Source organism: Adelges cooleyi, unplaced genomic scaffold, assembly GCF_023614345.1.
Source record: "Adelges cooleyi isolate 19-005CV unplaced genomic scaffold, UGA_ACOO_1.1 ACOO_flye_CR_arks_rails_tigmint_CR_PRNA_247, whole genome shotgun sequence".
NCBI classification, from domain to species: domain Eukaryota; kingdom Metazoa; phylum Arthropoda; class Insecta; order Hemiptera; family Adelgidae; genus Adelges; species Adelges cooleyi.
In genome coordinates, this window is record NW_026095912.1 from 4,085,887 (window position 1) to 4,108,684 (window position 22,798).

General features: G+C 28.3%; 2 protein-coding genes and 1 long non-coding RNA gene across 5 annotated transcripts; 2 read left to right on the plus strand and 1 right to left on the minus strand.

Annotated features, from left to right (window-relative positions):
* Positions 1-3,312: 3,312 nt before the first annotated feature.
* LOC126836890 (calcium channel flower) lies at positions 3,313-9,739 on the minus strand. Of its 3 annotated transcripts, none has more exons than XM_050570598.1 (7): positions 9,516-9,739; positions 7,347-7,467; positions 5,773-5,854; positions 5,390-5,515; positions 4,829-4,936; positions 4,521-4,636; positions 3,313-3,656 (listed from the first exon to the last, which is right to left on the minus strand). In XM_050570598.1, exons 1-6 carry the CDS (start codon positions 9,516-9,518, stop codon positions 4,522-4,524), a joined length of 555 nt encoding a protein of 184 aa, XP_050426555.1. In that variant the 5' UTR covers positions 9,519-9,739; the 3' UTR covers positions 3,313-3,656; position 4,521. The 3 variants fall into 3 exon arrangements, with proteins under 3 accessions (XP_050426555.1, XP_050426556.1, XP_050426557.1); XM_050570599.1 differs by lacking the exon at positions 9,516-9,739 and adding an exon at positions 7,771-7,907; XM_050570600.1 differs by lacking the exon at positions 4,521-4,636.
* Positions 9,740-10,039: 300 nt separating this feature from the next.
* LOC126836569 (macro domain-containing protein CT2219-like) lies at positions 10,040-14,239 on the plus strand. Its single transcript, XM_050570105.1, has 7 exons — positions 10,040-10,491; positions 11,937-12,092; positions 12,158-12,274; positions 12,353-12,456; positions 12,534-12,564; positions 13,385-13,458; positions 13,623-14,239. The coding sequence occupies exons 1-7, from the start codon at positions 10,407-10,409 to the stop codon at positions 13,707-13,709; spliced, it is 654 nt and encodes a 217-aa protein (XP_050426062.1). The 5' UTR covers positions 10,040-10,406; the 3' UTR covers positions 13,710-14,239.
* Positions 14,240-16,747: 2,508 nt separating this feature from the next.
* On the plus strand, positions 16,748-19,212 carry LOC126837026 (uncharacterized). Its single transcript, XR_007685428.1, has 3 exons — positions 16,748-16,868; positions 16,987-17,072; positions 18,896-19,212. It is a non-coding gene; the product is annotated as an uncharacterized LOC126837026 (long non-coding RNA).
* Positions 19,213-22,798: the final 3,586 nt, after the last annotated feature.

Here is a 22,798-nt window from a genome sequence, read left to right on the forward strand (position 1 = left end):
TTTCACCGTCCAATCTTAGACACGCCATACCTGGAGTAAAGTTTAAGTTGGAGTCACTCGTGAAAATATATATTTTATATTATTAAAACCACAATCAATAGGTAAAATAATACTCTCTCTTTTTGTGTAAAAGTGAATTTTTATTGTGGATAGAGTTTTAACAATATAGTAAAATATTTATTAGGTATTAATTATTAAATCGTATTTTTGGCTTGTAATCTAATAATTATTGTATTTAAAATTATACCTAATGTTGACATATTATGAACTATCACACACGTTACATAACTCTAGCTTTGGCTCAAAATCCCACACATTTTTTTTCCTACAATTGTTGTCTAACATTTAATATTGAAATAAATCCACCCTTTGAATCAGACTTTTACTTTATTGAATAAAACAAGTGTTTGTCTAACACTTCATTTAAAAATACTCTCAAATAAATATAAATAAAAAATGTGTATTAGTAAGATGGATTTTAGTAACATTTATGAAAATGTATTTAAATACACTTTCAAAAACTAATAAAATTCATTTTTTGTTTAAATATAAATAATAAATAAAACGAAAAAAAAATCGAATCGAATCTTTTCCTTTTGGGAAAAACACAAGACCATTAATATTATGTTTTATGGCATGCCAATGTCTTATGGGTTCATCCTAAGCGATGAATGGAATGAATTTCAACTTCTGAACTCATACTTTGCATGAGACAATTAAAAGGAAGTTATGGTTTAAATTTCAAGTTTCTAGCACCACAGGAAGTGCATCAAAAAACGTTGACCCCCAAATATAAGACATTAATGTCAACGTATTTTAAGTGGAACGAAAGAAGGTTTTTTTTAAGGGACCAAAGATAGGCAATATTTAATAAAAATGGTCGTATTGTAAGTATGCAGAATAATTTTGAGGGGTAATTAATATTAGTCTTTCAAGTTACATTTAAAATAACTAATGGATGATAATTTAAAATAATTGCCTATTTTATAAAATAATTTTCTATTTAAATATAAATGGGAATAACAATAAAAAATATATACATTAAATATCGTTTGAAATTATAATAAAAAGTATTTTTAAGTAAAAAAAAAAATTTTTAAATATAAATTAAAAGCAAAAAGTACTATTTAAAAAAAAGACTGATTTCAATCTATTATAAAAAATGTGTTTTGAATAACTGGATACTTAAAAATTGGTTTTTTGTTACTGTTATAAAAAATGCCCAGATGAATCAAAACCATAAAAAATGAACTATACATTAGTTGTTAAGTCTTAATCTGCAATTTTAATCAAATGTATTTCTTAATTTTAAATTACTTAAAGAATTAAATAAAAATGTATTTCAAATGATAAATTATTTGCTAATACAAATTTAATTAAGAAACTATTCGTTATTAGTAAACTTTTTTTTAAATTATAGTTGTTGAACAATTTTCCAAATGCATATCAAAACTGTCATCATCGTAAGAACGATTTTAGACGGCTACCATCACAAAATTGTAATGTTTTGATATATTTTTTATTTCGTTTGGAAACTAAACTATCTAGTGTCATATTTATACACATTTTTTTGTATTAACTGCTGTCACAAAGAAAATATGTCATAACCTTTACAATAACTTCTAGTTCAAACTAAACAATAATTATAATTATCATTAAACACAGAAAACCTTTTTTTTTTGTAATAAATGTCAAAACATTTTCATATTGAATACTGTTTTTAATTTCGTTTTCTCCAATCATAATAGTGAATAAAATACAGTGGTTTTTCCCCTTAATTTTAATAATTTACTAAAATAAGACATTAAAATTTCGTTAATTTAATATTATATTATTAAAAATAGTAATAATGTAAACATCACACACTACACCCGTTAACGTACATATTTAGTCGTGTTCCGATATTATAATAATAGTTTTTGTTTAATATAATGTACTATAAAAATTAACTAAGTGAATCAATGCAAGTCAATAATATTAACGATAATACAATTATTATTCAGACATACAGTGTTCACGAATTACACAAAGTATTATTATACATTCGATTCCAATTGTTGTGTGTTAAATTAAAGCCTCGTCAGTGCGTAATGATAACAGTTTGGCAGTAATGGCAATTAATACAATACACTTAAGATCTAGAAAGAAAAAAACCAAAAATACAAACATAGTTACGAGACTTGAATCTTTTAAACATAGACTAGGTAGAAATAAAAATAAAAATGAATTCCAATCGTTAATAGTCGTAAATCCTAATGTCAGTTGTCAGTACACAATAACTGAGAGGATGCCAACGTGTTAAAACAATTATTAATACAAAAAATTAAAATTGTGTTGCCAAAACACTGGAGTGCAAGTTTTGTTTTTTTCAAACAACATTTATTGCCGTTACTTAACAGTACAATTTGTATTTTTATTTCGATAAATTAAAATACTCGGTTTTTAAATCAAAATCAATTTGTTATTACATTATTTAAATTTACCATTGGATTTAATATTGGCATCCTCAGCTAACACAATTACAAATTAAAACTTAAAAAAATTAATATTATTTAGATATAATTGAATTAATTATAATATTCTACTAATTTTATTATTATTATTAGTATTATTTTTTAAAAGGATACAATTCATAACTTAAACGATAATAAATACAAACGCCTTATAGACAGTCTTGATTTAAAGTATAATAATATTAATTTTAATAACATTTTATTAGCATCATTGGAAAGAAAAAAATATGATTTCTTTTTTTATTTAAGAATTTTCATTGAAAATGTTTTGCGAGTATAGGAACAAGTTTTTTTCTACTAATATAACGTTTAAATGAAACTTGTGACTGGCAAAATTAAAAAAAAAAAATTTTTGGTTTACATTATTACTTTGACATTAATATTGAAAATTAACTACGTTAACAACGTTTATATTTTAACAGTTCTAAATCTTTGGGACGTTAATTGAACAATGATTAAAAACTACCTTAAATAAATTATAATATTACGATAACACCGGTCGAAAATGTTTAAGACACATTTTTCTACCGTTGCCAAAGCCAATAAAAAAAACTTTTTTGCTACACAATTGAATCAAAAGTAATAATACAATATAATATGTCTTATATAAATAGTTTACGAGTATAGTTTTTAGTTCTACAAGAAAAATACTAATAAGGATTAATAATATTTTCATACACAATATGAAATTTAGTATTGATAATGTCGACAAAACTTGTGGTTAGAACGATAAACAACACTCTATGTAAAAAGAATGGCTAGATATTAAACTTGTTAAAATTGTATGTAAAATTTAAAATAACACTTTTGGTAGGGATACATAATGGACAAAAAGAGATTATATCGTCTCGAGAGAGTAAGTAGGCTAGTACGCCGAAAAGAACAATTTTAGATTACATCAAGTCCAAATCACTAGCTATCAAACGTGTGATCGCTTTTGCATTAACATACGTGAGACCGCGATTAACTGGAATGTTTGTAAAAATAACGATAGCCGATTGGCCTCAGGAACCATTTGGGTTTTTTTTTTTGTATAATTAATATTGTAGTAGACTCCACGATTGTATTGAGGGCAGCAGACTAAATATGTGCGGTTAAGGTTCTAAAGTTGCTGCAGTGTTTTTCATTTGATCAGCGGGAGCCCTGGAATAAAAAGATTTTTAAAATTAGTTTTCAGATTTAGTAAAAGAATAAAAATGTGTTCAAAAATACAACAAGTACGTGAAATGTAGAGATAGGTTACAAATAAGTATTTAACAATATGCTCGATAATATACTATGACGTGTTGTTTTCACAAAAAAAAAAAAAATGAATAATAGGTAATCATAATAACAAAACCAACAAAAATAATTACATTGTTAACATACATGTTTGAACGTGCAAAATAAAAAAAAAATTGGTGTTTTTCAAAATTGACAAAATCAAAAAGACAAAATAACACAGCAGGTTTTCTTTTAACAAAGCCCTGCAAATGTTAGGTGTGCACCCAAAAATTGGTTGTATTGAGTTCATTAAGCATACTAAAAAAAAATTTTAATGGATCAGTTTTTTTAAATGACAAGCCAGTAAAAATTGGGGCTACTAAGGTTGAACAATATTTAAGGAGACCAACAAACAATGTTTTATCGATTGTTTTAACTTGTTGTAATTGTATTTTTTTTTTTGCAGGTAATTCAAGTATTTTGTTTTTAAAAAAACAAAAAATAATATTCTATTACCGCCGTTTAAAACTTTTACAACACGTTGTTAGTAGTTGTAACCGCTTTAAAATGTTGGCCTTTACTGGGCCGGACACCCTGCTTTTCATTTTGGCAAATATTAACTTGATGATGAAAAAATATAATCTACTTTGGTATAAATGTAATAAAACGGTTAATTATGGAAAAAATGTAATTCTGTGTTTGGTGAAAAACAATGTGAACAACAACAACAGCAAAAATAGGGGAATCTACCAGCTATTCTATACTAAGCAGACAAAAAAAGGTCAATTTTGTTTTGTTTTTTGCCTTAAGTGGGACGCCACACATCTGGATCTTCCATGTAGGTCGTGTGATGTCCGCCCATAGGTTGAGCGACATTATCGACAGGAGAGGCGATAACGCCCATGTCGTCCCTAGATCCTCTATTAGTCGCATAAAAGAACAAACACAGAACAAAAAGCCAAAAATGTTATAACAATGGCGACATAACATTATTATTAATAAGATATTAAAAAAAAACTATTAAGAGCCATCAATATAGGACATTTCAAATGTTAAACAAATGAAACAGTTAAAATAATATTATTATGTACTTTTGATTGTACAACACTTACTTCTTTCCAATGGACATTAAACCGTACAACAATCCGGTACCAAACACCAATGCACTAGCAATGAACGTACTCGGTCCAAAGCACATAAACAGAGGTACCAACGATGCTCTGAAATATCAAATAATTGTTGTTAAAATTTACAAATTATCCATCAACTGTGTTTGCCTAAATTTAAATTAAATAATAAACAATAACTAATGTTTCAAAGAAACACATTTCCTGTCATTCCTGTTAAATATTCCAGCAAATTAGTTTTAACATAAAAGATATGAAATTGGTAAATATTCATTAAAAAAAAATAGACATTTAAATGAATAAAAAAAAATGTATATGCAATATAAATTGTTTGACCAAATAACTATTATAGTAGCGAATATTTTGAAATAAATATACAAGTAGAAAACAATAAAATACATTTTTTTATCCTCATTTATATAAAAAATGATTCGAATAATGCCCAAGTCCATCCATAAGGCATATTTGTAATTTTTAAGCTATAGAAATAGATTGTAATAATTTAGGTAAATTTCGTCAACTATTTCATATTATCGATTTTCTTACCCGGCGTAAAAAATAGCTCTGCTCCAATATGGTTTGCTCTCAGCAATGTCGCTCACTTGTTGCATATAATCGACAAACACACAAAGACAAGGCGCTTCCAACGCTATCATCAAAAATCCCAGAAATCTAAAATTGAACGAATTAAATTAATTACGATAAATAATTTTTATAAACTATATTAAAATTAGATAACATTGTGTTGGTATTGGGTGTTACTCGGTCGATATAATATAGCAAAATAATAAATACAACTGTCGTTTCGAGAGAAAATTATCTTGCTAATGACATTAAAAGCGACAAAAAACAAAATATAAACGTATTTGTTGTTTTCGTTTCACTGTATCGACCAAGAACCACCATTGTCAACGATACAAAATCTATACATTTGCAAAACTCCTCCGAACAAACAGTCTGAATTCAAAAATATGATCGAGATTCCGTTCCACAATCCAGTAAAGAGATTCACTGAAAACAAGAAAATAAAACAATTAAACATTTTCTTTAGCATAATTTTTTTGAGCTTCGAAAAATAATTCAGAAATTCATATTTTTTTCTTACTGTAATGTATATTCTGGAGCAAGTAAAAATATATCATTATGTTTATTTTATTACGGTTATTTGAAAAGAACAAAAAAAGAAAGTTTTTTAATCAACCTTTTTTTTATATGCCTCATAATTATAATTAAGTATTTATAAAAGTATTATAAATACTTAAAAAAAAATTTAGTAACAACGATAAATTATAATGCAGCCAAATAACGGCCTACTTTTAAGTTAATTAAATAATTAATAAAAACTAAAATAACCAATATTTTTGTTTTGAAATCACATGATCTTTTTTTCAATATTAGACCTTCTAAAACAAAAAAGTTAACCGAAAAATAGGAATTTTATCCATAAAATATTAACCTGCTTATAAAACTGTGTATGTGGAGTAAAAAACTATAAATGATCAAATACCTAACATAATATACAATATGTCTCGCCCAATTGTACCCCAATTTGATGTTTGGATTTTTTTAAACATTTATACCTATACAAATGGCTACCTGGATTTTTTTTAATAAAATATAATAATACAATTTATCTTAACTCCTCAATTGGGAGATATGAATTTTTGAAAAACATGATCATTATTGTTTTCAATTGCGTACAACTTAAATACATATAAATTCAAATAATTAAGTAACAAGAAGAAATGTTTGAGATGAAAATATTTTTCAAGTAAAACTTACTTCTCAATACTTTGATTTAACATTTTAAATTGTCTTTTTTTTACATTAGTTTAAAAAAATTAGGTTTATTGATATTAAAAATGTTATAGTTTGGATGTGGACCTGAGAAGGTATTGTTTTCACAACAATGTATTTTTTTTTTGTGTCTGAATCAACGATATTATCAAAGTATCCAATCCGATTTATTAATTTAGCAACTCTGTAGATCAGTATTCTTAAAATAAAGTACTGTCGATAAACACTGACAACATCATAAACCCTTTTCTCAAGAAGAGATGGATATTTTTTTTCTATGTGAAAGTCTTAGGACTAAATCTTAGAAAAGGTTTGAAAAGTTAGACTGAAAGTATGCCATTAAAAATGGTAAAGAAACTGTTTTGAACAACAATATTTATTGTTATTTTTTTTAAATAAAACAGTATAACAGTCCTGCTTCTTCAGAATAGAATTATAGTGTACCTATAACGATAAATAGTAAAAAAAAATTAAATAGGTGACTGTTTTAGTGCAAAAGTTGGGAAAGGCAGAAATTATTATTTTTTTTAGCTCCGGAACAAATAAACGTTTTATTAGCTCCCACAAAAATACATTATTACTTGCAACAAACTGTCAAAAAGGCGAAAGATTTATTCGTATTGAAAGGGAACCGGAGTACAAACTGTCAGCGGAGAAAACAGTTTAATTGAAATTAATTTCAGATTTATATTTATTATACAATTACCAATGCCGGCAAACGTTCCCAACGATCTGCCGCCATATTTTAAATGCCAAGGAACGTCGTCTCTGTTTTCGCCTTCATCGCTAGCTCTTTTCCAAATGTTTGTAACTCTGTCGCCCATAGACTATAAAAAAAAAGAAATTTTTAAAACTTTTTTCTTAGATAATAACAACACAATACAAGAAAAAAGTTTTAAATTAGAACGCATTAATATTACTAAACATAAAATTTAAAAAATAATTAGAAAATCACATTCACTGCACTATTTCACATTATATATTCATCACGGTTTACTGCTTAACTAAATGTAAAAATATATAAACATACTACAGTAGGTATAAATTATATACTTTTTTTTTTACTATATGCTAATGCTTAACCAACAATTAATTAATAAAACATGATAGGAAAATAAAAATAAAAATACCATTTTACTAATTATAATTCTTTGGTGTAGCCACAAGGAATTAGAATCATAGAAACAAATAACAAACGTTTGCTTGCCTTCCAGATACTAACATTATTGGTAAAACTAAGCCGAAGCGTACAAATGAAAATAGCTAACTAAATCTCCAAGTTTGAGTTACTAAGGTTAGGTACAAGTCTTGTCAATACTTAGCATGTTGTGAAATGAATACTTTACATTAGAAAAGTAAAAACAGTGTAACAACATATCTATATGAACGGCTGTATCCAGCATCGTTTTTCAGGAAGCGAGGTACGACTTATGTTACAACGATATCGGGTTTCAACATGGTTAATATTTCGTTGGTATTATAAAGTTTCGAGATATAATAACATTATACGGCTTCAACAAAGGAAATACCATACACTTGTTTTATACTAAGATTTTTTAATTTAATTTCATAACCACTTAAAACAATTTTTCTATTGCAATATAATTGTACTTTGGATGTAAAAATACTTATTTAAAAACATTTCAACCCTTTCTGAAACGAATTTGAAATCAATTTGACTATTCTACGGAAAGTGACATGCTATACTTCAAATAGAGAATAAATACTGAAACTCGTATAATAAAAAATTACTGATTCCTTTTTGCGGTCACTGAATTTTTTTATGAAACTTTGCGAAATAAATTTATTGTACATAAAATTAATTTTTTCATGATTGTGAATGAGTCGTTATTACAGAAAAAATCTATGTAGAAGTTAACAAAACAACTTTTCAAATAGATAAAGAAAAACAAGAGTTTCAGAATGACACAAACACATTTTCATTTCCACAGTATATTAATTATTTTAAAATAAATTATATTTTTTTAACTTCGATAGATAGCTGAAAAAGTAAGGTTTTACCTTGGACAACTTATTAACTACCAGACAATTGTCTTTATGTAGTAAGACTGCAGATCATATCCTAATGGTACATAAGACCAAATAATAACCTCTTCTCCTTTTAATAATTTGAGAAAAAATACATTTGTATGGCCACACTATAGCTTTAGAAAAATAGGAAGTAACTTTTTCTTATTTTTACTTTCCTAAGCATAGTTTTTGGACATAAGGTCTGAAAAATTGATTGTACCTAGCTCACTAGGTGCCCATAACATAAAAAAATATTTTCAAAAATACGTAGTTAGTTTTTTTTTTTTATAAATAAATTTTTTTTATTTTATTTAAACAGAGCTATCAATTTACATGGACTTGATTTTTACTCTGTGTAATAATAATTCCAGAAGACCTTACCCCAGTATAATGGTTTTTATTATTGTAATTAATTATGAGATAATACTAAATCTGCGCTCTTGCCCGCCCCCCGGGACATAACCAAATTATCTAAATAATTACGTGGGCGTAACTCAAAATATAATGAAATAGATTTGAAAAATTAGATAGACCTACTATAAAATTGGTTAAAATGACGTTTGTGAGTAAAATGCAAGTTTTTGATCAGAGCTTGTTCCGACACCCCCGTCGTACACTTATAGTCGATAGAGGAACCCGCCCTAATAGTGATTCGACGAAGGAACGTTCGTTTGTGGGCAGACGTGACGGCACGGTGCATCATTAACCTATGCTAATCGAGCCGAACCGAATCAGAAAAGAAAACAGAAAAATAATTTCAAAGGATTGACGTGCGTCGGTTTTGGATCAATAACGCGGCAAACCCGACTCGATTGCTGTTGTACGAGACGGAGGGGTCGCTTACCATGACTCGAGGGTTTTTCTGTGCGGTCCTTTTCCAGAAAAAAACTGATCGACCGGTTGTAACGGTTTGCTGAGACAGACGACTCGGAGGGGGAGGTGCTTCGGCGGATGGATGATTTTTTAATTTCCAACTTTTCAAGTAGTGTTCGACCGGGCGAACTGCAGCTGCCGTAGATACACACACAAGAGTGGCGGCAGGAGAGGAGAGGGGCGGTCGATCGTTTACTATTGCGCTGTTATCAGTGAGAAAACGTCGAGAGCGTTGTCGGCCGTTATCAGTGAACGCTGTGGTTTTTTTTTTCGCGGTTGTGTGGTCGCCACCGAAAATCGGGAGATAGGTATGCCGGTGCGGCCAGTGACGTCCGCAACATGGCCGCCGGCGCGGTCGGGCGGCCGCGTGTTCCTAGGGCGAGAAGCCATGTTGTCGGCGTGCGTTCATCACGTTCTCCGGTCGCGCCGGACTTACCTTGTTCGCGTTTGGTCACGGTCTCGGGGAGGGGTCGGGCCGTCCCGTTGTAATATTATTATCAACCTCCAGTCGTCGGCGAGTTCGGCGTTTTTCTCACCAGAGTATGCCGCAGAATAATAACAACATAATATTATTATTCTGCTATTGTACATGCGTATTTTTCCCTCCATCCCGCGACCGTCCGGTAAATTGAAAAATATTGATTTTTTCCCTAAGTATTATATATTTTTGCGATCAATACTCGGGTTTCCGAAATATCTTCCACCCCACCGGCCGTTCGGCATTCGTTTGCCCGTGATCGTCCGAGTCGGTTGTCCGTGTCTTGTCGTCGCCAATACGATTGGATATATCATCACAGGTCTTCGGTCCATTCCGGTCAGTAGTGTGTATCTTCAACGGAAATAACAAGCAATAATACGTGCAATGGCCAAAGCGGTGAACGCTGTCGTCAAGTTGACGGAGTTGATCAATTGGAACGAGTACTATCATACGGTGTTGGCCACCCAAAGTAATTTGAATATTTATAATAGCTACATATAAAAAAAAAAATTAAAATCCTATCCGAGCGCTAAGAGCCTCTCCGTCGTTAAATATAATTGTATTGACGCATCGATTCGGACAGAGCCTATTAATATTTGTACACAATAACGCAACTATAGTTGGCAATAACCCGGGTTTTTATTTTTAAAAGTCCGAACCAGTTGAGTTCTTTTAGCCGATTCTAAATTGGTTTACATGACTCATAAAATGATTCAAGATCCTGGGTATGAAAATAAAAAATTGTGTTCATTACTGGAACTACTGACAATTTAAGACCTGTAATGAACAATTTAAATGGGTGACATCAACGTACGAGCAATATTTTTTAAATATATTTGAGTGAGTGTGTAATAATAGTTCTTGAAAAATGCATTCAAATTATATTTAATTTAATACAGCCTACTTTAGCTGTTTCAATAATTGAATGAGTTAGTACTAAAAATCTTGCAAATGTTGTATTAGTAGAAAAAAAAAATTAAAGATTACAGTTTATGAAATAAATTAATATATTTATCGCGTTTTAAAATTTAAGAAAATGTTTTTGTTGTATGGGGAAAATAAATATGAAAAAATGGTTTGTTAATTGAACTTTCATATTGTGTTTCAATGTATTATTCTTAAATTTTGTTTATTAAACTAATCAATAAATATTTAAATTTTGGCGCTGTGCGTCTCATATATGACTTAAATTTTTTTATTTTATGGTTTAGGTTGTAATAAGAGGAGGAGTGGCTAAATGGGTGAAGTGGTAGTGTGTTAGCGCTCATTGTCCCTGGTTAGACACTTGGTCACGGGTGCTCCATTTGCCGGGTGAGCAGAAGTCCTGTAAAAAGATGCCACCTTCTCCCTCTCCGACTACAGACTGACAACCCGTCCCAGACAGTGAATCCATTTTGAAACCATCATCTCATGATAGCAGCATTAGGCCATAAAGACCTGTTAAGCTGATGATGATGGTTTAAGTTTTAATTAATGAGTTCTATCAATGATTATAAATATTATAGATTGTCCACCGTGATAATTTTCAGTTCTGGACGTCAACACGGAATGGGCGCTAGTAGTATCGTTTACAATGAAAGTGATACTACTATGGATCCCGTGTCGACGCCCAGAACTGAAATTTGTCTCGGTGGGCTATCTATAATATTTATAATCAATGATTCTACTCTAAATATCACATGCATTTTAGTTTGATATTGGTTAGTTTTACAAGTCTACCGTAACTGGCAGTTAATGATAATTTTTAATCAAGCCTTCTTGGGGAAAAAAATGGTTACCTATGGTCCATTAAAAAAGGTGAGAGGACAGGAAACTAGGAATATTAATAAGAAACCTTAGTTAATAGAGACCAACAATCGTCTTAAGTAAAAAATTGAATTTTATAATTAATTTATTATTTTTCTATGTTTGCAGGAGTACCGGTCTACAGAGACAATCTCGTCAGTGTTACGCCAACGTTCAATGAAGAAATAAACAACAAAATATCACTTTGGCAAGGAGACATAACGAAATTGGAAGTTGATGCCGTTGTGACTGCGGCCAACAACGGTTTACTCGGCGGCGGAGGAGGTAGTCTTTTTTTTCAGAGTGAATATTTCAGTCTAATATTCACGCATGAATTAATTTTTGTTTAGTTGACGGGGCGATCCATAAAGCAGCTGGACCTGAACTCCTCGAAGAGTGCAAAACATTAAACGGATGCGAAACTGGAGATGCAAAAATTACACAAGGCTATAAGTTGCCGGCCAAACGTAAGCTTAGCGTTTGATTAAGCAATCAGTTATAATAAATTACATTTAAATTTAAAATAAAAACCTCTGTTGTTGTAGATGTCATACACACTGTTGGCCCAAAAGGCGAAAAACCAGATTTGTTGAAAGCCGCCTATGAAAATTGTTTGAAACTTTGCGTGGAAAACAACTTAAAGACAGTTGTAAGTTTAGCGATTTCACTTGTTGAATCAAAGTATTGTTACATATTTATTTATTATGTTTCAATTATATTTTTTAGGCTTTTCCTTGCATTTCAACTGGAGTTTACGGTATGCTAAAAATTGTTTTTATGTTACGACTTCAATGCAAAACTAGTGATAGTTTTTTTATCTCTATTCAATAGTCTTAAGTCTTTATTAAGTAAAATTTGGATACAAATTGTCTTCCCTCTTCCCATAATTCTGTATTAAGAGGACGCCACACCGCCCATTTTTAAGGAGTAAAGTATAGGCAATTTTTTACAAAATCTTAACTTAAAGGTTAAACTGTGATGTGTAACTATGAGTTTAGTAGTTAGGACTCTTTTTTAATAGTTGAAATATTTTTCGGACTATCGCAGCATCCTTGACAGAGATTTAAAAAAAATGTCTGTTGAGTTGAGTTTTATGCGGATTAATTTTTCTCAGGCTATATATAGTTAAGGAAAGAAATTCATACATATTATTTATGACAAAATCATCTGTGTTCCATCATCAGTACTTTTTCGATATACCTAATTCAACCAACGCTATATCATTTTTAAAATGGTCAAAAAAGTCGTTTCTTAATTAATTAATTATTCATTAACTGTTTGCAATATTAAAAAAGGGCGATGATAGAACACAGACAATGTTGTTGTCTATATTATGTGAAAATTTGATTTCTTAGTTTTGATTACAGCCTTTGTAAAATTAATCCGCGCAAGGTAGGATTTTTAAAGAAAATAACGGTTGAGTGGCGCCCGCTTAATAATATTTCATCCAGATTTGTATCGAAACATTTTCTAATGAATGTACAAGTTTTTTATGGGTTTTACTTTTATACATACACAAGAATATTTCAGATGTTTTACATTTGTTGTGTTTGATAAATGATTGTTTGTTTCTGTAGGTTATCCTCAAGAAGAAGCCGCTATCGTTGCTATAAAGACAATTAGAAGTTTCTTGGAGGAAAATCCGCATTTGGTAAGGACCATTTTCATTAAATCAAAATGTATAAAAACAAAAGTCAATTTGACAGTATTCAATTGTTTTACTATATTTTACACTTTGTATCAGTATTTGTTTTCATAAAACATTGATGGCAATTAAATCAACTATTATAGTGTTGTTTTTTTACTCTGTTGCAGATTGACATGATTGTTTTCACTGTGTTTTTGGACAATGATAAGTTGTTCTACGAAAAATATTTACAATTCTTTTTCCCTCCGAAGTAAATAAACTTTCCTTTTTTTTCGCTATCTTTAATTTATCTTAAATTAGTATCTGTATTTATTAATAACATTAATTCTGTACTTAATGTTGACATAAGCTGATATATTTTTATGGCTATAAAAATATATTTATTTCATCTTGGGTTAAATTTAATTTGTGTGATACTTTTTCAATTAATAAACTTTAGTAATTTTATTTAACATTTAAATTTAGATCATCAGATTTATCTTATAAAATATATTTAGAAAAATAGTTGTTTCTGTCTAGTTCAATAAATTGTAACTTGCTGCATGTGTGGTATTTTTTTTTTAATATTTAAACGTATATGCCATATTTAATATTTTTAAGTGTATTAATGTAATATTATATAAAGAATGTCGTAAGCATTTTTTCTTCTATGTGTGTTTTTATTTAAACTAATAATTGTTTGAAGAATTTCTATTCCAATATTTAAACAATAATAGTATAGCATTTAGGTTTCAAATACATAAGAGTTGTGTACTCATTAATGGATATGCTAAAAAAAAATGTATGTAAATTTTATAGTACAAAAACTATCTTTAGACAATGTCATACTATCTTATAAGTTAATATAGAAATAACACAATGTTTGAATGTAATATTATTCTTAAATAAATAAAAACCTTATAAAATGTATTACTGATGTTTTTTGTAATTATAAACCACTAATGAACAGATACATAAAACTACAAATAAGAGTAGTCTTATGAAATAGTTGTGTCATAGTTTTAATAAAATACTTAGCTTTCAATATTATACATGTACCAATTAAAGCCTATACATTATATAATGTATAGGTATGCGTTTGAGCATTTAATAGTTAACAAAAGTTTACTGTAAACTATTTAAAAAGATGTACACATAACTGATAACTGATAACACAATATTAACTATTGTGATTATTAATTTTTATTAATTAATATATTATCAGAGATGGGCAAAATAGTTACCAAAATGCATTTCAAATGCAAAATTGCATTTAAAGACGTGTAAAGAAATTTCCGAGATTTTATTCGTGTAAAGAAACGTTTTTACTCCCAGTTTAAATTAGGTAGTCATAATAAACACAAAATGTATAAGTAAAAATAAAAATTATTTTTTCTAAGTATTTAATTTGGAATCAACAATTTTATCAAAGATAAAAATATAAAATGCAATTTTGTACTTTTAAATTAGGAGAAGGTGGTGGAATGTCGGACATTTAAGCAAGAGTTAAAATATCTTCGGAACTATAAGTCCAGATTTTTCGTTTTTTCATAAAATCGAACTATCGAGTTTTTTCGGAAAAATATTCCAACAAATCACTTAATTGGTTGGAAAAAAGTTGCTTATCATTTTGAAATATTTGGTTAGGTAGTATTATTTTTTTACAACCCCCCCCCCCCCCCAGAGCAATATTAAATGTTTTTGACAATTTGTCATCTTTAGATAATTTATAAACTAAAGATGAAGATTTGATATAAATTAGGAGAAAATTGTGCTCTTAATTGGATGTTACAGTACAAACTGATGACTTTTTCAACATGATACAATTGTACTACCTAATTGAAAATACAATTTTTAAAATATGTGTTATAATACTTATAAGCACTGGCTACATGTGGATTTTTTTTTAAACAATTTAATGGAAACATTACAGCACATAACTTGAGACACGAATTTAAAAGTTTTCCAACAAATTGTATTTTATTATTATTATTGTTGTTTATAAGAAAGCATGGTTAATGTTTTACAAAATCATAAAACAAGAAAAAAAATATGTACATTTGAGTGGTTTTGCTACTAAATTTATCAACTAGTAAGTTATTTTATAGGAATTCAAAATTCCTAAATATTGGATTTTTGAGGACAATATTGTAGTTTTGCGACATTGTACAGTGGACATTTTTCATTTTACCGTTATTTATCAACCAAACAAAATACTCCGTTGTTACATCTCTACCCGGCACCCCATTTTACCTATTCTTCAAACTTCATTGTTCGGTCCCCTCTATCCCTTTGAGACTTATTTTCGCAGTGTATTGATGCAGAAACTATTGATTTTAGCATTATGTCTGCCCGTCGGCCATCTGCCGGATTTTAACGTCCCCCTTTGAGGGAATATACCATATATATATACATGACTACATAAACTCCCAGGTCGCCAGCGGCTATTTTGTACGCAACAATCAGCTGCCAGATACCAAAGACTTTATAATAATATTTTGGATTTTGGAAAAAATCACACATTTGCCAGGTTTCTAATATCTCACCGACTTTTCCGCCAGGTTGGCCAAACGATTTTTTACCGTCGTCCACGCCGAGAGAATATTATTATCGGTCACGTTGGCAAAGTGTAATCTTTCGGCGCCAAATAAGGGCTGAGGGGTCGTACACTATTGACCCGTTTCGAGGGGTGAACGGACCGAGGCCGTTCCCCTGGGAAATGCGTACATTGTGTAGCCTGTATCTCTATTGTAATATAACTTCTAGACTGAAGCGCAGTGTTGTAGAAGTGTGTATAATGCTATTACAAATACGGTATATTGCTTTAAATTGTTTTAAATCACGGTATATTGAAATCATTGCTACCCATATAATAGCTGCCGAGCAGCTGTTCACCCCCATCTTTGTCGAAAATTAGTTTTTAACATGGTTGAAAATATATACGGGTTATTCACATCTCAAAAATAGTAGCGCGAGGGGATATCAATTTTACTATATACTTTATTATTAGTATACCAATTTTACTGTGTACATATTATAAACTTGATTATAGCTCCCTGTACGCTGGCATATTTGTTTTTATCATCGAATATATATTGGGTATATGTGCAATAACCTTGTACCTATATTTCAATCATGGTGTTTAATAATATTTTACTGCGTCAACTCCCATATCGTTACGAGTAATTTACGTATAAATATCGATGATTAAATATTCAGCATGAACGCCATTAACAGGTGTATGAAGTTATTGTCAGTAGTACAAAGCGACGGTTTAAATAATATATTATGACGTTGAATAAAATATGGATTAATATAAAATCTAGAACCCCAAGTAATTTCCCAACAGAAGAGAACAGAAAAAGTACTGTATTTTTATTTTGACTGTCCTGTAAAATTACAAAAATTTCGTTTACTATCTTTTGCCGAATTATGTAAGCACTTTCTTTCTTTTAAGGACAACTCAACTGTGCGTCATTTAAGTAGAATGGGGTGGCAATTCTACGGGATTATACATGAGTCTTTGTTATATATTGATTTTGTTTTTTTCAGTTGGTATTCGTGAGTAGTTGTACTGCCCTCGTGCGTATTAACTACGTTGCCTTGCCCGATTGCTGCCGCTTGTTCAAATACATTTGGTAAGTTCCATATTATTAAGGGTTGTATTATTTGATTTAAGGCGATTGCATGCGGTCTGTTTTTAAGGAGTTTTGTGTAGGCAATATTAAAGAATAATGACGTTTTAATACATTTTGACTATGCCAATTAATTTACCGGTTAATTTGTACAAACTTCAGGGTATTATTGTAGTTTAAATACATTTTTTTATGAGTGAAAGCCATCTTTTGGTTTTTCTAGACCAAAAAGCCAGACAAAATGTCGACTACATAGGACGGTCCAATTTCAACTCTGTAAAGAGATTCAAGTTCTTTGGCTACTTGTAATTAAATAAATTATACTTGCAACTTTTACAGTATAAGAATTCAATTTGTATACATAAAAAAAATCAAAAATCTGTTTCCTACATAACCTAGTAAAGTTGCCAAAGAACGTGAATATCTTTATAGAATTGAAATTGGACCATTTTAAGTATTTGACATTTTGACTGGCTTTTTGGTAAAAAAAAACTGACTGCATGCAATCGCCCTTAAACTTTTACCATACAACATAATTCTAAATAAGTATTTTCAATACCTATTTACCTTTTTTAAAAGTGCTAGACGTGTATGGCTTTTCGTCACATATGTGTTGTATATCATTGCTTGACAAGATTTTTTCCAAAAATTGTGTAAAATATTATTATTTATTTATTAATATTATAATTATTTAGATACGTTTGTACATGCTTGGAGTCTTACAATTAATTTAATTGTATGGGTTGTAATAAAAAAAATTGCTCTTATGCAATAATTCTATAACAAAACTGTACTTATTTTGTAGTCTATATTATAAGTTAACGCAAAAAAAAATTATTTAAGAATTGATATTATTTTTAAAATACAATTATTCAAAAATAAAATGTGGGTGAGACCATTGATTATGTAATAGACATTGTCTATTACATAATCAATGGTGAGACGAATGGCCTATAAAATGACAATATTAGTAAACGAACAAAATCCTGGTTGAAATTGTTATAAATATATATACATATATTTATTTATTTATTTATTTATATTAACTCAAACATAGCACCTAGAAATTTACTACGGTCAAAGTACACATTTTCCATTTTTTTGGTTTTTCTTTAATAAAACAAATCTAAAGAATATTCCATATTGTGCTGTAATTTTGAGTTGAAAAATATGTAAATTTGTTGGCTGTTTTTTTATAATTTTGAAGAGAAAGGAGTGATTTTTTCTACTTCTAACACACCAAAGTACCAAACTCATACGATTATGGATAGATAGAGTTATTACTCTATTAAATTGGTCAACGGGGAAAAAAACTATCATAACAGCGTTAGGCACAAAAAAAAAATATCATTGTAAAACTAATACCTTCTCAGTTAACTCGTTGAAGCTAAAATGTAAAATATTTTTAAAAACATAATTATTATAGTAATGCACTTGAGCATTCAGTCGTTTTTTTCTTATAATCAATTTCACTGAATTACTAATTTAAAAAAAATGTATTAACCATGTAGTTTATTGTACATTAAAGTACACAATTTCTTATTTAAATTAAATTATAACAACATTTTAGAAAAATAAGTAAAAAAGTATATATCTAAAAATAAATAAGTACGTCTATAACATTTGGTAGATAGTAATTTCTTTATTAATAACTGTAGGGCGCCGCACCCAAATTAAGTATGTATTTTCTAACAAAATAAAATAATATAATAAACTTGTTGCTTATCTGCTACAATGGGCACAGCAAGGTTAAATCGGAGTAGTTATTGGAATTATTATTATTTTTTTTTATTGTTTATATTGTTCAAATATTATGGTTTTTTTAGTTGCTGACAAACGAATCACTTTGAAAATGCTCAGGCGTGATCTTACTAGATTGGAACTCACCGAAGAAGACAAGGAGATCTTGGCTCAGCTCCAAAAAGAATTGGAAGAAGCCAGAGCATCAAGAACTGAGCTAAACAAAATGCTTATGGACCACAGGAAGAACAGAAAACAATTCGTTCCGAGACCCAGACGTTTATAATATATATATATATCCGATTAAATGATTTCTCTAATACTAAATAATTTAAATACATCATATTTCAACATAATATTATAACAATAATATGCTTCTTCATAAACTATGACTTCTTGTTTCGCTATGCAGTTAACCATAAAAAAAACATTATTATGTTTAAAATTCTATAATAGGTACTTTTTTGTCTTCCAAAACTGTATAATTTTTTTTTATTCTCACAGATGTACACAACTTTTTCTTTAAAAATTTGTATTGTCAGTCAATAAAAAATGAAAATTGCTTAAAACCGTATACACTATGTTATTATTATTTTCTATATGAGTCAATATGACATCACTAACAATTTTTTTTTAACTATATCGACTTTTCTTATAATTTATGGGTTTTTACAACACAATTTAATTTTTTTAAATGTCATTGTCCCCGTTTTAATTCTATTGTAACTGTACATAAATATAATTTGTGTGATAACGAAAATTTTACAATGCTTTTTTTTATAATTATTTCCTTAATGTAAAATTATTACCAAATAAGCTTGAAATATCCAATTTATTAAATCTCAGTGGAAAGGTAAATTGAATTAGGATAAACCAAATGCAATTTACAGTTAATTTTTTAAAATCACACACTGAAATAAAGGATTGATTCCTTTCAAGAAATGAACGGTTCCATATTAAACTAGTAAATAAATTCAACAAAAAAGGTTAAAAACGTTTTTGTACAAATAAAATATATTTTCTCTCGTGTGTACAAAAAATGGGATATGACATGTTTAGACAGCCTAATTACATTTTTACATTGCTACAGTTTTATAGTTCTGTTTTTTACCTTGAAGGTAAGTTAAATAAGTTGGTAATCGAGGTATAGAGAGTGAAAATGATTTTTAGATGAAATCATAACAAAAATTACGTATACTTTGATTTCAACGATGAACCCATAGAATTACAAAGCAATAAGTTAGTATGTATTACAAATTGAAGATATTGGTAAAAAGTTCAACTTCTTCAATTTTTTGTACAATAACATAACATTATGTAGTGGTCTATCATAATTGCAAATTAAAATTAATAAATTATATTTAAACTAAAAATTCTATATATATGTTTTTTATATATTATTTTTTTCAAATTTCGCATCAAACGACGAGTACCTAGAAAGTTAAAATAGAAGAACATCACCCAAGAAAAGACATTCTCCTCAAAATGTTAGAGTACAAGGTACTTAAAGCTATCTATTTTTATGAAAATGCAATATTAATATTTATTTTTGTTTTGTTTTTTGTTGTAGCTGAAACAACATTGAATTTTGTGTTTTTGTGTTGAAAACATCAAACAGTGAATATGCCTGTTGTAGAACATGATAGAATCTGTAAACCTGAACTACAAAGTAAATTTAAAGATGTATCGGTATAAGTTACAAGTGGTGATATCTTTAGCCCAATTTTTAAACATGATTGATAACCAACCAAAACTTGTCACTATGACTGGTATACCATAATTTACTTTGTTAAGGTCTGCCCGGCTTTGCTTTTAAAATATGTACGGTTCCATATCTGACGACTTAAATAATTTCAATAATGGATACATGTTTTTTTTTATGTACTAATATAATTATTAGATCCACCTTGTGAGTGTACCTATACAAACAATAGAAATATATTTTTGGCCAACTAGTCCATTAGAGGTTTAAGGTATTTATACATCACTCTTGTGACCTGTGTTATTTTTTTCTCTGTCAAATGTCAACTTATATTTTAGGTATAATAATAATAATAATAATATTCAATCAAAAATTGTAAAACCGCTTTTAAATGTAATGACTAACCATATATATTTCCCATATAATGGCCTTTTAAAAACTATAGTTTAATAAGGGTCATTACATTATAGTACATATTATACTAAATTTTTTTTTTGTTTAACCCTAGGATACTCGCCTGGCTGTAGTAATCTCTAATTGATATATCAATTGCATTACTGTAATAGGTTACCTAATTAATGTGATATTAAGAGCTATATTTAGATCTTTATCAATGAAATAGTTACAGACATTGTAAGGTTTATATTATTTTAATAATTAATTTGCATAGGTATAACTATGTGATAACAGATAAGTAAAATATAATTAGGAAAAAAAAATTCCCTTGTAGCTAAAACATATTTTGGTCAAAATTTGTATTATATTGATTGTTTTTACATTATTATAGTTATAGAATTTATTTACATAAATGTTATATAAACATTTATATACATTATATTATTTTTTTTATTTATTAGAAAACTGATGTATGTATACAAATCAATTGTATATTTGATCTGTAAATAATTATAATACCGCTTATTATATGTTATTATATTTTAATGTTCAAATAAAGCCAAAAATGTTATTAACACATTTTTTATACAAAAAAAAAGTATTGTTTTGTATTACAAAAATAATTTGACTAAAAATCATTAGATCAAAAAACATTTTTTTTTAAATATTAATAATAAGACAAAATTTCAATTATTTTAAGCTCTACTAACTCACTTTAAATTAGTATAATTTGTTTTTAATGTTCTCGCGGTAAAAACCTTTTTTGAAGAACTATATTTTATTAACTATTAATTTATAACTATAAATATTTGAATATTAAATATTTAAATTCAATGTAAATTTAAAAAATGTACTCGTGTCAAAAAATCTACAAAAATTAAAATTAATAGATAGTAAATTTAATAAGCAGGACATTTATAACTAATAGCCTTGTAATTGCAGTTTTAATGTTAAAACTATAAAATATTTTTTAAACAAGTTTAAAATAAAGTCACTTGGGAGGTTTACAATAATACAATATAGGTATATAAAAAAAGAAAAATGTTGACAAAAATGTAATACGCCATGTTAAAAATATTATTTACACTTAATTAACATTATATTGTATACAAATGTTCCACCTAAGTATTTATTATATTCATCTATTAAACATTTATTTTGATAGAGAGAAGGATGTAATTACCAATTTAAACAAAAAAATTATGAACACTCATAGAACCAGTGGTATGAAAATATTAATCGAAGACAAATATATGTAATTTGTGTATGTAAATTACACAGTTTGTTGTCGATTTGGCATCTCCATTTCTCCAATGAATATGACCAACTCATCTTCGTCTTCAGGTAGACGGTTGTCATTTTGATTATTATCTATAAAGTATAAAGAGTTAAAAAGTTTAAAAAAAAAAATATTAATACATAATCAACATTATGTATACAATTATACATAATTATTAATGATAATTTGGCTATACAAATGACCATGATTTTTTTTTTCTACAGGAGATCTTATTTTATTATTTAAGTATATACCTAGGTACAGATGGAACATAAGCTAACGTATTTATAGATTGCTTCAATAGCATTCTAAAAAATAACATTACATTTTATTTATTTCAGTCTTTTAAAAAAAAATAAAATGCAAGAATTGTATGCAGTAACCAGATATGTCCAAATTTAAAAATTGTTTATTATAAAATGTTTCCAAAAGATTAGCATAGTTATATATAGAAAAATTAAGAACGCGGTACCATCCTTTTTGTAAGAATAAAATACATTATTTAAAACCATTTTATTTTGTCTATACATACCATATTAATGATGACAGTTTGAAAAAAACGGTTACATACAGTTACAACCAACTATAATGCAATTAATTTAGTATTTATCT